The 15,295-nt window shown below is 39.7% G+C and overlaps 1 protein-coding gene across 2 annotated transcripts in view; it reads right to left on the bottom strand.

The window, feature by feature from the left end:
* Positions 1–15,295, bottom strand: part of LOC114650330 (solute carrier family 46 member 3) — a 215,030-nt gene that overhangs the window by 124,409 nt on the left and 75,326 nt on the right. For both annotated transcript variants that reach the window (XM_051925748.1, XM_051925747.1), the window contains exon 2: positions 6,095–6,311. In XM_051925748.1, coding sequence (XP_051781708.1) covers positions 6,095–6,280 — 186 coding nt within the window. In that variant the 5' untranslated portion in view covers positions 6,281–6,311. The remainder of the gene's footprint in view (positions 1–6,094; positions 6,312–15,295) is intronic.

The raw sequence follows: 15,295 nt of genomic DNA, 5'->3' as shown, positions 1-15,295 counted from the left end.
TCTATGCAAAAGGACGAAGGTCCAAGTCTTTAGAGTCCTGGTGCTTCCTGTCTTGCTATATGGTTGCGAGACATGAACGCTATCCAGTGACCTGAGACAAAGGCTGGACTCCTTTGGTACGGTGTCTCTCCGGAAAATCCTTGGGTACCGTTGGTTTGACTTTGTGTCAAATAAGCGGTTGCTCATGGAGTCCCGAATGAGGCATATTAACTGCATTGTGAGGGAGCATCAGTTACGGCACTATGGCCATGTGGCGTGTTTCCCCGAGGGTGATCCAGCTCGTAAGATCCTCATTGTTGGGGACCCAAGTGGCTGGGCCAGGCCAAGGGGTCGCCCACGTAACACCTGGCTGTGGCAGATAGAGGGTAATTTCCGGAGGGTGGGACTGGACCACGTGCCTGCCTGGGGGGGTTGCCAACATGGATCCGAAGTGGTTTTGTTGTGTAGTGGGTGCGGCAACGCACTGTACCAGTGCATGCTCCCCAACTTAGTTGGTGGAGCAGCAGTTGTCGGCAGCAGATGCAGACACAGGTATTGCAAAAAGGGGAAGCCTGCTGGTGCTTTCATTAGGCTGAAACACCAAGGTTTTCGAACGGTGCTCCCAAGTTTACAGCTGGTGACCTTCTGCTCTCTAGATAATAAAATGGATGAACTGTTACCCTTCAACAAAACTCACAAGGACTTTTCAGTTTCTTCTGCTCTGTGTTTAATAGAAACCTAGATAAAATGATTCCATAGCGGGCTCGGTATTACACCTGCCTGGCTTTCAACTTTACAGGGCGGACTGCGCATTGGAGACATCAGTGAAAGGAAAAGGAGGTGGAATCTGTCTTTATAGCAATGAAGGTTAAGTGTACTGATGTCACGGTGTTAAGTAAAACGTGCTGTCCTGACTTAGAAACGCTTTTTTGTTAACTGTAGTCCTTTGTATTAACCATGGGAGGTTTCCTTATTTGAATAATGAGTTAATAATAGTTAATGTCTATGTCCCACCTCAAGCCTGCGTGAGTGCGGCACTACAGAAACTGCATGATCAGAGCATTATCACAAGCAAGGAGAAAAATCATTTGAACGCCCTTCTGATTGTTATATGGGGATTTTAATAAGGCAACCCATAGCCAGGAACTTCCCAAATGTATGCTGCACATAACGTGCCCTACCAAAGACAGAAACACACTGGATCATTGCTATACAGTGTTAAAACATGCCTATTGTGAGGCCCCTGTGCAGTTTAAGGCTTCACTGGTCACTGTTTGATTCATTTGCTCCCAACCTATAGGAGTAAGTTAAAATCTGCTAAACCTGTGATTAATACAGTGAGAAGGTGGACTAATGAGGCAAAGTTGAAGCTGCAAGTCTGCTTTGACTGTATGGACTGAGGTGTCTTTGAAGATACTGCTACTAATTTAGATGAATTGACAGACACAGTAACATTTTATGTTAGCTTTTTGTGAAGATATGCGTGTCTCTACCAAGACCTAGTTAAAATTTAACAGTAAACCTTGGTTCGCTACAAAACTCAAGCAGCTTTGTTAAGCTAAGGAACTTGCCTATAGAATTGGTGACAGAACAGGTAAGCAACACACTGAGAAAAGAATTCAGATTGGCTAAAAAGAGAGTTATGCTGAAAAGATGAATAATCTGAAGAGGATGTCCGTCGGCTCTTCAAAGGACAACACACCAAGAAAGCAACAAGTCTGGATGGGGTCTCACCCTCCTGTTTAAAAATCTGTGCTGATCAACTGGCCCCTGTCTTTACTTGTATTTTCAACAAATCATTGGTATTGTGTGAACTTCCCTTATACTTCAAACAATCCACAATCACATCAGTCCCCAAAAAATCCAGTGTAACAGGACTGAATGACTACAGGCCTATTGCTGTGACATCTGTGGTCATGAAGAGCTTTGAAAGACTGGTGTTAGCTCACCTGAAAGACATCACAGCTCCCTTGTTGGAACCCCTTCAGTTTGCTTACCAAGTGAACCAATCAGTGGATGATGCAGACAACATGGGTCTGCACTACTTCCTGCAACATCTTGACAACCCAGGGACATATGCAAGGATTCCATTTGTGGACTTCAGCTCTGCATTCAACACAATAATCCCGGAACTCCTCCACTCGAAACTCACCCAGCTTTACATCCCTGTCTCCTCCTGTCAATGGATGAACCAATTTCCTGACCATTAGAAAACAGTAGGTAAAACTGGGAAAACTCACATCCAGCTATCGTACAATCCACACGGGTGCCCCCCAGAGATGTGTGCTTTCCGCACTGCTCTTCTCCCTCTACACAAATGACTACACCTCCTAGGACCCCTCTGTCAAACTTATCAAATATTTAGATGACACAACCATCATTGGGTTCATCGGGAATGGTGACTAGTCTGCATAAAGATGGGAGGTTGAGCAGCTGGCCCTTTGGTGTAGTCATAACAATCTGAAACTAAACACTCTCAAAACTGTGGAGTTGACAGTGGATTTTAGGGGAGGTTCCACAATACTATCCCCCCTCTCCATATTTAATACTGCTGTGAAAGTTGTGAAAACCTTCACATTTCTATGATCTAACCTCCAGAGATTTGAAATGGGAAAACAATGTGGGATCCATTATAAAAAAGGCACAACAGCAAATGTACTTCCTGCAACAGCTGAGGAAGTTCAACCTTCCACAAGAGCTGCTGATTCAAATGTACACCTTATGAGAAGGCTTTGGGAGTCATAGTAGACTTAACACTATCAACTGCCAGAAAGTATTCAGAAGCCATTGAGAAGGATAACAGAATGTTAGGTTATATAGTACAATGAGTAGAGTACAAGTCCAAGTAAGTTATGCTTAAGCTTTATAATACACTGGTTAGACCTCATCTCAAGTACTATGCACAGTTTTGGCCTCCAGACTATAAAAAGGACATGGCAGTGCTGGAAAAAGTCCAGAAAAGAGCAACTAGGCTTATTCCAGGACTAAAGAAGAAGAAGTATGAGGAAACATTAAAAGTGTTGAGACTATTCAGATTAAGCAAAATAACATTAAGAGGAAAAATGATTGCTGTGTTCAAAACTATGAATGGAATTAGTACAGAGGATCAAGACTGTTACTTTAACATGAATTCATCAAGAACATGGGGACACAGCTGGAAATTTGTCCAGGGTAAATACATGGAACAAGTTGCCAAGTACAGTGGAACCTCTAGATACGAGTTTAATTCGTTCCAGCACTGAGCTTGTATAGCGAATTTCTCGTATCTAGAACAAACGTCCCCATTGAAAATAATGGAAATCCAGTTAATCCGTTTCGCATCCCAAATATATTAACATAAAAATCAATTTTCCTAACAAATAACACTGATAAATTATATATACTGTAGTCTACCTTTAATAAATAACACTGGTAAATAATATAACTGATTATTAAAAGAATCAAAACAGGTGTCCAAAGTGCAGTAGAGCATTCAATAAATCTTTAAATAAATAATCCTTAAAACAGTTGTGAAGTGGAGGTTTAAAGTACATAAGAATAACAATCCTTTAACACGAGGTTAAAACGTCAACAGGAAGCAGTCTTCAAAAAAACAGATGACAATCCCCGGTGCTTCTTCTCTGTTAGCGTCTCACCTGCTTCTCCCATGCGGGCTCTGCAACAGGCGAGACACTTAATGCAGCTGACCTTCTCTACACCGTCCTGCTTCAGCTGTTTGGCTCGCCTGTTCAGCTACACGCGAGCCTGTACTCGCTCGCTCTCTCGCACCGACTTCCTACTGCTGCAGATTCCTGCCTCCTCCTGCAACCTCCGTTCTCTCTCCTCTCTTTTCTTTTACTTCTTCTCCCCCTTAACCGGCTCGCGCTTCTCTATATATGCGGGGAAGACATGGCAGCTGCTAGGGTTACCACTTTTAATACAAAAAAATAAGGGACGCATACGTATTGATTCAAAACGGGACGCGCAATTTCATTCTCAAATACGGGACGATTCCGTATTTTAAAAGACGGGTGGCAACCCTGCCCAGCCCATCAGCCACAGGACAAATCACGGATGTGGGCAGTTTCCCACCTGTGCACTTAGGTGAGAAACGCAGACACCGCAGATCGCCCTGCGGCTCGCTACAGCTACCACGCCCCCTCGCTAAGCCGCGAGCTATACCCACAGCCTGGCTCATGGCTCGTTACGTGAGCCAATGCTCGTATTTAGATCTGAATTTTTCGCTCATACTTTCCTCGTATTTTGAATTTCTCGTATACAGAGGTGATCGTATCTCGAGGTTCCACTGTAGTAGATTTTAGAGACTTTCAAAACTATGCTTCATGCTAATTTTGGAAGAATTAAGTGGACAGGACTGGCAAGCTTTGTTGGGCTGAATTGCCCGTTTTGATCTAGATTGTTCTAATGAAAAGACTCAATAACAATATTTGTACCCTCTATTCCTTTATCCCCATTCAGAAAACGAACCCATGATTAAAAATGAATTGCAAAAAATTAAAAGACTTTAGACCAAGGCCTGCTGCTGGTCACTGGTAGAGCTGCGCCCAATTATAATATTCTAAATGCATTCCAAACTCTATGCCTATTCAACCTATTTGGTATTTGATAAATGACACATTTCTGGTATTCAAATGTTAAAAAAAAAAAAAAAAAAAAAAAGTTAATCATGCACAATTAGATGGAAACTCACTGAGGAATTGGGTGTAAAGACTAAAGTGTGCTGGACAAAACCTGTGTAAACAAATCCATGCACAACAGATTTGCTCACTTTCAAAGCAATGCCTCATCTTTTCCAGCCTGAATTCATAATTCATGTTTGCCAAAATGCTACAAAAACTGAATTTGCAGCTGAATAGCAAGTGGGTTGCTTTTTCTATCTCGAACAATCACCATAGAGAAAAAGTGTAGGAATTTAATTTAGTGAAATCTCTTGGGAGAGGGTTAGACAACACCCCTCAGTGTCCATATTGGGCAATCTGTACTATTAGACTTGGACAATCTTTGGTCCATTAACCCCTACCTCCACTTTGGTGTCTGGAGCACATTTCCCTTCAGCAACACCAACAGCGTCTCTGTGTGCATACTGTGGAATTTACAGGACATGCTCCCCTTCACTTTATAAGTGGTGCCCCTCTGTGCACATACCATGCACTTTATGGAGTGCATGCCCTAACGATCTTTGTTTTTTTTTTTTGCCCTGGCAAGATGACAACCTGGGCAGCTGTCCATGTCAACAATGCTTAAATCCGCCACTGCAGCCCAACTCTCTTGCTCACATGTTTAAGGAAGTCACTACTTTAAAACTTAGCCTCCATAAAACACTGTTTATAATAATAATACATAGAACTGTTCACTCAGTGTTCAAAAACGGTTTAGATTCCAAAGAGACATCACATCTGCTACCCATACCCCACAGTAGCTAATAGAGATTTAGACACCTTTAACTTTAGAAGAGATGCTCTTATTAATGTGAGAAACTGCTGCCAAGCTCCTTAAAGTATCTGGCACAACATAGGTACATTTTTCTAATTTTATATCTGTCAGCAAGAAAAGATTAAAAAGTTAACAATGCCAACAAAGAGCCTTCCAAAAAAATTCTCTCTCTGAAAAGACAAAACGTTAACGTACTAGGAAATAAAATAAGTTAAAACAGAATAACATCTGAAAACTGTCCACTAACCACTTAAACATAAGCACTGGTTATTTGCATATTTATACATATAGTAGATAAAGCAGAAATTACATTATATTAACTGTGTTCAGAATAAGGATGGATGGTTCAATAAGTTGACCATTTCTGCTTACATTTTTGTGAATGTAAATTAGTTCATTATACTTTTAAATTGAATAAAACAAATTAAACTCTTACTAAATACATGGATATAAACTACATACATACATACTGCTTATCCTTTTGAAGTGCTGAATATAAAAAGCAAAGATTATACAACAACTTGAAAATGAGTTTAAAGAATATAGTATTGAAGTAATATGCATTGTGAACATCTTTGTCAGAGAAACAAAAAGCTGGTTTTATAATATACACTAAGTCTGCACTGGAAAAATCCATATTAACCACGATAACAACATGCCAAAGTGTCACAAAGTTACACACCTGTACAGTGCTTGAGGAGTTATTTTGTACTGTGCAATGTGAAGAATTCACAGAGGCAGGCAAGCTTGAGTTGCTGCGTTCCTCCCATAACCGCTGATAAACAAATTGTTGCAAAAGTGGGTATGCCATGAAATTGGCAAAAGAATAAATTGCAACAACTGGCTCTATACAGTGACACTTCCTCATTGCTGTTCCTTAGTGAGGTTCAAGAGAGGTTCTAAACAGAAAAAAGACAAAGCAAATCAAAAGTATTTGTAAAATTAGAGTACATTTTAAAACTCAAATTTGTCACTTGTACCAATAAAATGGAGCAGGTTTTATTAAAATAAGTATCATGAATTTACATCACAAAGTAAAACCACACAGACAGACAATCTCATACCATACCAATTAAGAATTTCAGTCTCTGATTAAGTCTTTTGAATTTAGGAGTAACAGGGGAAAATGCAGGCAAGCTCAAGGACACTGCAAACACCACTCCATTTTCCCCTTAAAAGTAGTTAAAAAAAAATAAAACTGAGAAACTGTTGGAAGACAATTTCAATTACATTTTTTATTACAGTAAATCTGCAGGAAGAGAGCAAGCAAAATGGTCAGTATTTAAATATATTTGGAGTATTACAGCTTGGATAAACACTGAATTGTAATGCTTAGCTCTCTTGCAGCTTAGCAATAATATGGCTTCCCTGTAAATTCCCTGTAAAACTGGAAACCACATGATTCTGAAATCTTTGCCTGTATGTTGAAGAGTGTGGAGCCTCAAGTTTGATATAAATTTAACAGAGTAAAATGCTGGCTGGCTGGCTGGCTGGCTGGCACACACACACACACACATACAAATGGCATACAAATGACACCAAAAAAAAAAAAAAACACAATACACACTATGCATGATTTGCATGGTAACTCTTCAAATGCAAGGCCCACAGAAAATTTACCTAGAAGAAATGGAAAGAACATTTTTTTGCTGGTATAGTTTTGTGTATGTGAAAGTTCGAACCCATAATGTTATTTGAAGCTTCTCTTCTACGAGGTCTGTCCAGAGAGTATCCAACCATGTAACAGATACATTTATTGAAGAAGACACAAAGAACATTGTACATAAGATAATAACGCCTTAGTTCCCTTTAAAGTAGGCACCTTAGAAACCTCACATAGTTCTCCCAGCATCTCTTCCACTGTTCAAAACACTCTGCAAAATCCTTAGTTGGAATCTCCATCAGCTGCCTCATCGTATTTTTCTGAATCTTGGTCAGTCTGAAATGTTTCCTTTCAGAGGCGACTTTAGTTTTGGGAAAAGTCCGAAGTTGCAGGGCACCAAACTGTAGGGGGGTGGAGTCACCTGGGTGATTTGAGGTTTCACCACTCAGTGCATCATCCCCAAAGTCCTTATGAATCATCCAAATAGTTTCTATGGATGAATGTTCAAGCTTAAATGCAAAATCTGATGCAGATTTGTTGCTCTACTCGCTTAGTCATTCTGAATGTGACGGCCACAGATGCTCACTGAATGGCGTCTAGCACCCCCACCAAATAGTCCAAAGTCATCTTTACTCACGCATGCACATTACATTCCAATTTCCTTGGCTTCCAGATTATATTGATACCATGCAAACTGTTCTCATTATATTAACGATGGCTAGACTTTTTCCAGACAGACCTCGTACATGAGTTTGCATGTGTTTCACAAATGGAGCAACCGAATATACAGAATAATGTCACACAGGAATGAATAGGAGTTTATTTATAAAAGAGCTACTCTACTCAGCATTGAGGAGTGGTCTACGAAAGTGACCATACTGTGGGTACACAGCACTAGTGCTGGGCGGTATGACCAAAATTCTATATCACGGTATTTTTCAAAATTGTACCGGTTTCACGGTATTAAATGGTATTTTTTTCCCATGCATGAGTTAACCACATTTTCCACTGCAATTACTACTAAGTAATAACTAAGAATAACCTATTCCACTGTCATGAGAATTGTACATTGTACAAAAAAAACATTTTAATGTGCACACAAGTATTAATACAGGTTTGCATGGCCCCATAACGTGATAGTTTTCAAGGAGGGGGGAACTAATAAAGAGAAGGAATCACATTGCATGACAGTTGCAGTCAAAATATAGAGCCTTTTAATTGAAAAAATTTTGCAAACAACTTAAACTAAAAATTTGACAACATATTGTCAACCATCCAAAGAAGCATTTAGACTTAGTAAAATATCCAGAGATGCTTGTCAAAAGTTGTATTGCACTGAACATGTCGTAGAAAAGGAATAAATAGTACATATTTTTTGAAAACCAACTACACTTTCTGTTAATGTTAACAAGTGTCCACTGACACGTTAAAGTGACTTTTTAAACAACTTTACCATCATTAAACTGCATAATATTTAAACAAATAATAACAATAAAATAAATAATAGTGCAACTTCCAGTACTAATACTATTACTTCAAAACTTCAAGCCCAGGTACATTACACAGTGTTCACCAAAATAAAGTAAAATAAAACAAGTGCAACTTGGTGATGACACCTTTACCAACTGAACCGTCATTAAGGCAAATTGCATTAATATGGACCATGCTTCAAACTAAGCCATATACATAAATAATAAAACTGCAACTTGCATTTATAATACTATTTGTGGTATAGTGGGTCCGCGGCTTCAAAAAAAAAGGTCATTTTATAAATCCAGTTCGTGGTGTCCGTCTCTGTGGGCGCGAATGCACGACCACGGGGATGAGGTGATTGGGGCGAGTCGCACCCGATCGTTCTCAATTGCTTGATCGGCTTACTGCGGCATGTGACTAAGGCGCTGCGCCCACGGAGACGTATATTTATGGGCTGGCAGGATAGGGGGAAGGAAAAAAGAAAAGATAGAACACAAGGAGGTTAAAGAAGGGAAAAGGCAGCCATGGGAGACGATCCAGACACCAGGAAGGTTAAGGTAGCACGAGCTGGGGCTCTGTGAGGGAGCGCAGGCTGAGGCGATCTAGGGGCTGGTTCACCCCACTGACTAAGCGTGTAGAGTGGGGCGAGAGAAATGTTAAGACCTCCCAATGGATCTGAGGAGCGACTGAGTGAGTGCGAAGGAAGACGGGAGGTGTGCCGACCTCGGACGGTCTGGCTGCACAGTGTGGCAGCAAGCAAGACAGGGGTTAGCAGAAAGCAGTTCGTGCTGAAAAGGATCCGCCAGCAACGCCAGTGAAGGGTGAGCTATGGAGACAGAAGGTGGTGTGCTGCAATCGGGCGAGGAGAGAGACTGCATTTTAACCTCTATTTTAACAGATTTATTTATTATGGATTTTATTTCCACGTTTCACTGGTTTTATGGATTTGCTATTTATTTGGGTACTGTATTTTTCTGAACACTACACAATGGACACACTTGGTTTTAATTTTGACTGTTTTTAACAAAAGCACTTGAGCACTTTCCACCATCCCCTGGCTTCAATGAGATTTCTCAGCTCATCTCGGTCATAACTATCAACGGTGTTGGTTCAACAGACTCCCATGTGGGAAGAGGGAGTCTGTAGGGGGCCGGTATCGTCACACTATTACACAGTAACCAGATACATTATACAGTATTGAAAAAAAATAAATAAAACAAGTACAACTTGGCTTGCAGTATTATCCAGTAGTATAGAAACAGTATTCACACATTTGAACATAATGGTCCACATCTGACCTTTTAAAACCAAAGTACTGTATCTTCAGACAAGATACACGGCATCTTTTTTTTGTCAAAAGGTCTTATGTGTCATCATGTTCAACTTTATCGTCTGCTACAGCTTCCGTTTAGGAATGTTCTCTGTCCATTTTCACCACTCAGTACCTCCACTAATGCATGTTCTCCATTGTATGCCTGTTTAGAGGTGCAGCAGTGAAAAAGGTCCCCCCCTTAAACAGTTTCCCGCTGCGCCACGTTCCGAATGTTGTTTAGACTATTTAAACCGGTGTTCCGGTATAAGAAAATCCATCTCATAACAAAAATAAAAAGCGGTTTTTGGTATGAACCAGTATACCGCCCAGCACTAATTGACCTTTTGGTAGTTTTGAATGGTTAACTTGTTTTTGTCTTTAGTAAAACTAACAACCAGACCCCTTCTCCATCCCCCACCCCATTTCCACTATACTGTTAAACAGCAGTTACTTGGCCAACACGCCGTGTCCTAAGATTAGTCTCAGTCTTGCATTGCTGCTCTTTTACTACATGTTTAAAATAATGAGGTGTAATTAAAGATATTCAGGCCACCTTTATTAAAATTACTTTTCTAAAGGGAAAAAAAGTAGGCAGATTATGCAGACCCTGACTTGATAATGTGTCAATCTTGTAAGCCACACATAAGCTGCTTATCCAGATGAATAAACAGGTGTCAACTGGCTTTTGATTCTGAATGTTGCAATATAAATGGTATACTGCTGCTTCCCATTAGACACCTCCAAAATAATAAAGCTGTTCCACCTTCTACCTGCTTGGTCTTTTGCTTTTCTTTCTAACTTGCCCTTATTCCTCTTGATCCTTATCAGGGCAGTAAGTCTTAAAATGAGCCTAAATCCTTACAAGCCACACATGCTGGTACAGCGCTTTACTACTTTCTTTAACCTTTTGTGCCTCTGCAAGGCATGTCTCATTTGTAGCACTCAGCTGGTACCCAGTACTACAAATTTATTGTGATGTATCTGCCTGCTGCAAGGACAGCTATGTAGGAAAAAGGAGATTTAACTTCTGTTTATCAGTTTTGCCTTTCACAATATCAGTAATTAGTTTGGTAAGACTCCTACTTTTTACCTTACCTTTCTGTGTTCTGTGGCATTCTCCTCTCATGATGGAATTAAAGTCACAAAATCAATATAAAATCAGTTATTTGTGGAATTTTATTCTGTCTGGCCTGAAAGGGTTCGAGCAAGTTTTGGTTTGAAGAGGCCATTGTAAAAATGTCGGTTCAACTCTGATTTATACCTGTTATCAAATTAAGTACAGGCCTAAATTGGTATGAACTGGAGTCCAGTAACTATCTCTTAGAATGCAAGTTGGGGGATCATTTGTGCATCCCTTTCAAATCAGTCTTAGCAGGTCTGGTGTACCACTAAAAACCCAGCAGAATGGGCAGTGCCCACCTTGTCCTACAGTTGAGGAATGGGTTTCAGGGTTATGGTGGAGCTCAGGGAAAAGTACTTTTTGTGAGGGTACAGGAAAGTTGAATGACAGACGTGAGGGATAGTGCTTTCATGCTGAACAGCGATTAAAGACATGATTACTGAGCCGTCAGTACTAGACCAAACAAGATGGCAATACAATGGTTTCCTTTTTAAAGTGTGCAGCTGCTCAGCTTTTTGATGGTTCATATTTGTTTTGTGTGTTTTTTTTTTTTTGTGCTCAAATTTTTTTTTTAATGGCCAAACCGGCCACAGCAAAAACAAAGACAGTGTAAAAAAAAAAAAAAAAATACAAAATGTACATATAATTAAAGTCTTTTGAATATTTACTTATTTTCATTTTGAGTATTCAAGTTGATTTTATTTATAGAGCAAGTGCGGTATGGCTTTCTTAAATACATCAATTAATATACATATACAGTCATATGAATAAGTTTGGGAACCCCTCTCAGCCTGCATAATAATTTACTCACAATAAAAAAAGATAACCGTGGTATGTCTTTCATTTCCTAGGAACATCTGAGTACTGGGGTGTTTTCCAAACAAAGATTTTTAGTGAAGCAGTATTTAGTTGTAAGAAATTAATGTGAAAAACTGGCTGTGCAAAAATGTGGGCACCCTTGTAATTTTGCTGATTTGAATGCATGTAACTGCTCAATACTGATTACTTGCAACACCAAATTGGTTAGATTCATGAGAAAAGGTATTTAAAGTGGTCAACTGCAAGTTGTGCTTCCCTTTGACTCTCCTCTGAAGAGTGACAGCATGGGATCCTCAAAGCAACTCTCAAAAGATCTGAAAACAAAGATTGTTCAGTATCATGGTTTAGGGGAAGGCTACAAAAAGCTATCTCAGAGGTTTAAACTGTCAGTTTCATCTGTAAGGAATGTAATCAGAAAATGGAAGGCCACAGACACAGTTGCTGTTAAACCCAGCAGGTATGGCAGGCCAAGAAAAATACAGGAGCGGCATATGCGCAGGATTGTGAGAATGGTTACAGACAACCCACAGATCACCTCCAAAGACCTGCAAGAACATCTTGCTGCAGATGGTGTATCTGTACATCGTTCTACAATTCAGTGCATCTGTATGGCAGGGTGATGAGAAAGAAGCCCTTTCTGAATTCACGCCACAAACAGAATCACTTGTTGTATGCAAATGATCATTTAGGCAAGCCAGATTCATTTTAGAACAAAGTGCTTTGGACTGATGAGTCAAAAATTGAGTTATTTGGTCATAACAAGAAGCACTTTGCATGGCGGAAGAAAAACACCTGCTACCTACTGTCAAATTTGGTGGAGGTTCCATCATGCTGTGTGGCTAGTTCAGGGACTGGAGACCTTGTTAAAGTTGAGGGTCGGATGGATTCAACCCAGTATCAACAAATTCTTCAGGATAATGTTCAAGCATCTGTCACAAAGTTGAAGTTACGCAGGGGTTGGATATTCCAACAAGACTGACCCAAAACACAGTTCGAAATATACAAAGGGATTCATGCAGAGGGAGAAGTACAATGTTCTGGAATGGCCGTCACAGTCCCCTGACTTAATAAATCGAAAATCTATGGGATGATTTGAAGCAGGCTGTCCATGCTCGGCAGCCATCAAATTTAACTGAACTGGAGATATTTTGTATGGAAGAATGGTCAAAAGTACCTCCAGCCATAATCCAGACACTCATCAAAAGCTATAGGAGGCGTCTAGAGGCTGTTATATTTGCAAAAGGAGGCTCAACTAAGTATTGATGTAATATCTTTGTTGAGGTGCCCAAATTTTATGCACCAGTCTAATTTTCTGATGCATATTGCATATTTTCTGTTAATCTAATTAAGGGCTTGACCTTAGCTAATACCCTGAGCCGATAGAATCAAGCTTTCACAGTGGAGTTAATTTGTTTATCAAAATTGAGGGCATTATCAAAAATCACACCCAAGTTTTTTTTTTGCAAAGGGTTTACAGTGGGTTGTCAAAAGCCAAGATTAACTGTAGGAGTACAAGAAAGATCAGAAGGTCCAAAACACACATTTTCTGTCATTTAAACTTAGAAAATTTAGTGACATTCATATTTTAATGTCTTCCTGACATTCCAGTAAAGTAGATCTTTAAGAGAACTTGTATTGATATGTTTCAGTGGAAAAATTGCACAGTATGTGTATCATCTGCATAGCAATGGAAAGGAATTCTGTTATTTAACACTAGAATTACCAGAGCCTACAAAAAAACTCGTAGATCCGGCCCACCTTAAATCGCTTCTTAAAACCGTTCTCACCTCTCTGCCAGCATCTTTTGTCATCTAAATGTACTGATAAAGACATGCTGCCAGCAGCCGGCTATTCCATCCCCCCACCGACTTAGAACGTAAACGAGCTTTTCCCAGCTCATGCCTTGATTGATTATCTGGGAGTGAGTGGAGTTTTAGAATGGAAATAATAAATCGCTATTTGGAACACACGCATTTCATGTGTGCTGCGTTTCTGCAGTAATCTGTGTAAACACATTGTTAAAACAGAAACGTTTTTTATATTCTAGTAACAAATGACAAAATGTAGGCATAAACTAAATAATGTATGAAGCCTAAAGTCCAAATATCAAAGAAACACTTTCACAAAAGGTACAAAAAAAAAAAAAAAAAAGCCGCCGCCAAAAAAAGCTGCCTTAGTGTGGGACATTGACACCTGTTTACTATGATTGCCGCCGTGGCGCAACAGTATCAGTTGCTGACTGGCAATCAGAAGGTCATGAGTTCGATCCTGCATGACTCCCTTATGAGATGTGAAGTGTTCTTATTTTTACTATTTTAGAATAAAAAGATACATTTGATTTCAGTCTGTAACAGCCGGTGTAATTTATGATATTTGCAAAGGTTAGCTTTGTTTATTTTTTTTTTAATTCACTTTTCATTGTCTCAGTCGTGTTCAGGATCCTTCCCTACCCCATGTAAAAGTATAATAAAACAAGTGCACTTTTATTCAAGAATATAACCGAAGAAAAAAGAAAGCAAGTTACAGTAGGCAGTTGATATGACAGCTTGCGTGGTGCAATGCTAAGAACTGCTGATTTCCATTCCGTGCTATATAACTGTTAACATTTGAATCTGATGATTGCATATAGCGCTGTCTTATTCAGTGTGCGCAAGAACATGAAGGTGGCCAGTTGCTGCGTGCTACAACGCACATTTTAAAAAAGAAAGAGACAAATATATGTGAAGAAATCATTTTATGACACGAATAGTACCAATCAGAAAACATCGTCGAAGTAATGCAATATTATTTGAAAACGAACAGCGTCAGGTTGGGTGTGAAGTTATACTGGCGCTGTTTGAGTCAGATCAGAAGCTGAATAAGCTGAACAAGCTCCTGTTCTGACTCTAAGTAAAAAAGCATGAATTAATTAACAGAAATAACCGCGATCGACATTTTAAACTTAACGATTTACAGTGCATAACAATTTATAAATTTTATGTCCGTTTTCAGTAGTAAGCTGCTCTTTTGGGGTGGGGGGGGGGGGGTGTTAGAGCGTGTGAGCTTATTCAGTGCTGAAAACGGCAAATATAGGAGTGGGTGAGATCGAACTGGGAAATCTTGATCACACTTGGTTTGCATCTGTACTTGCGCTGTTTCTTAGAGTCAGATCGGGGGTGGGGATGCTAGAGCGCGTGAGCTTATTCAGTTCTGCTGGATCAACGCATATGTTGATCTTTTTTTCTTTCAGTAATAGCGCCAACATAAATCCACACCCGATCTGACGCTGTTCGTTTTCAAATAATATTGCATTAGTGCGATGATGTTTTCACATATATTGTCTCTTTCTTTCAGGTGTGTAATAGGAACCACAGCATAAAGAGAAGCATGTACATTGTAACAGGTACACACGTTGTAAATGTAGGAAAGACTATCCTTTCGTGTGTGTGAACAGTTAACATTTGAATCTGATTATTGCATATAACGCTGAACTTACTGCTCTGTACTATTCTATCCTCTGCATGTCCTGGAGTATACAAAAGAAACAGCATACAGGAACATGTGGGGACTGGCAAGA

The sequence above is a fragment of the Erpetoichthys calabaricus genome, chromosome 4, assembly GCF_900747795.2.
Source record: "Erpetoichthys calabaricus chromosome 4, fErpCal1.3, whole genome shotgun sequence".
NCBI lineage: Eukaryota > Metazoa > Chordata > Cladistia > Polypteriformes > Polypteridae > Erpetoichthys > Erpetoichthys calabaricus.
The sequence above is the reverse complement of the archived record's forward strand: the minus strand, read 5'-3'. Positions and strand labels throughout refer to the sequence as shown.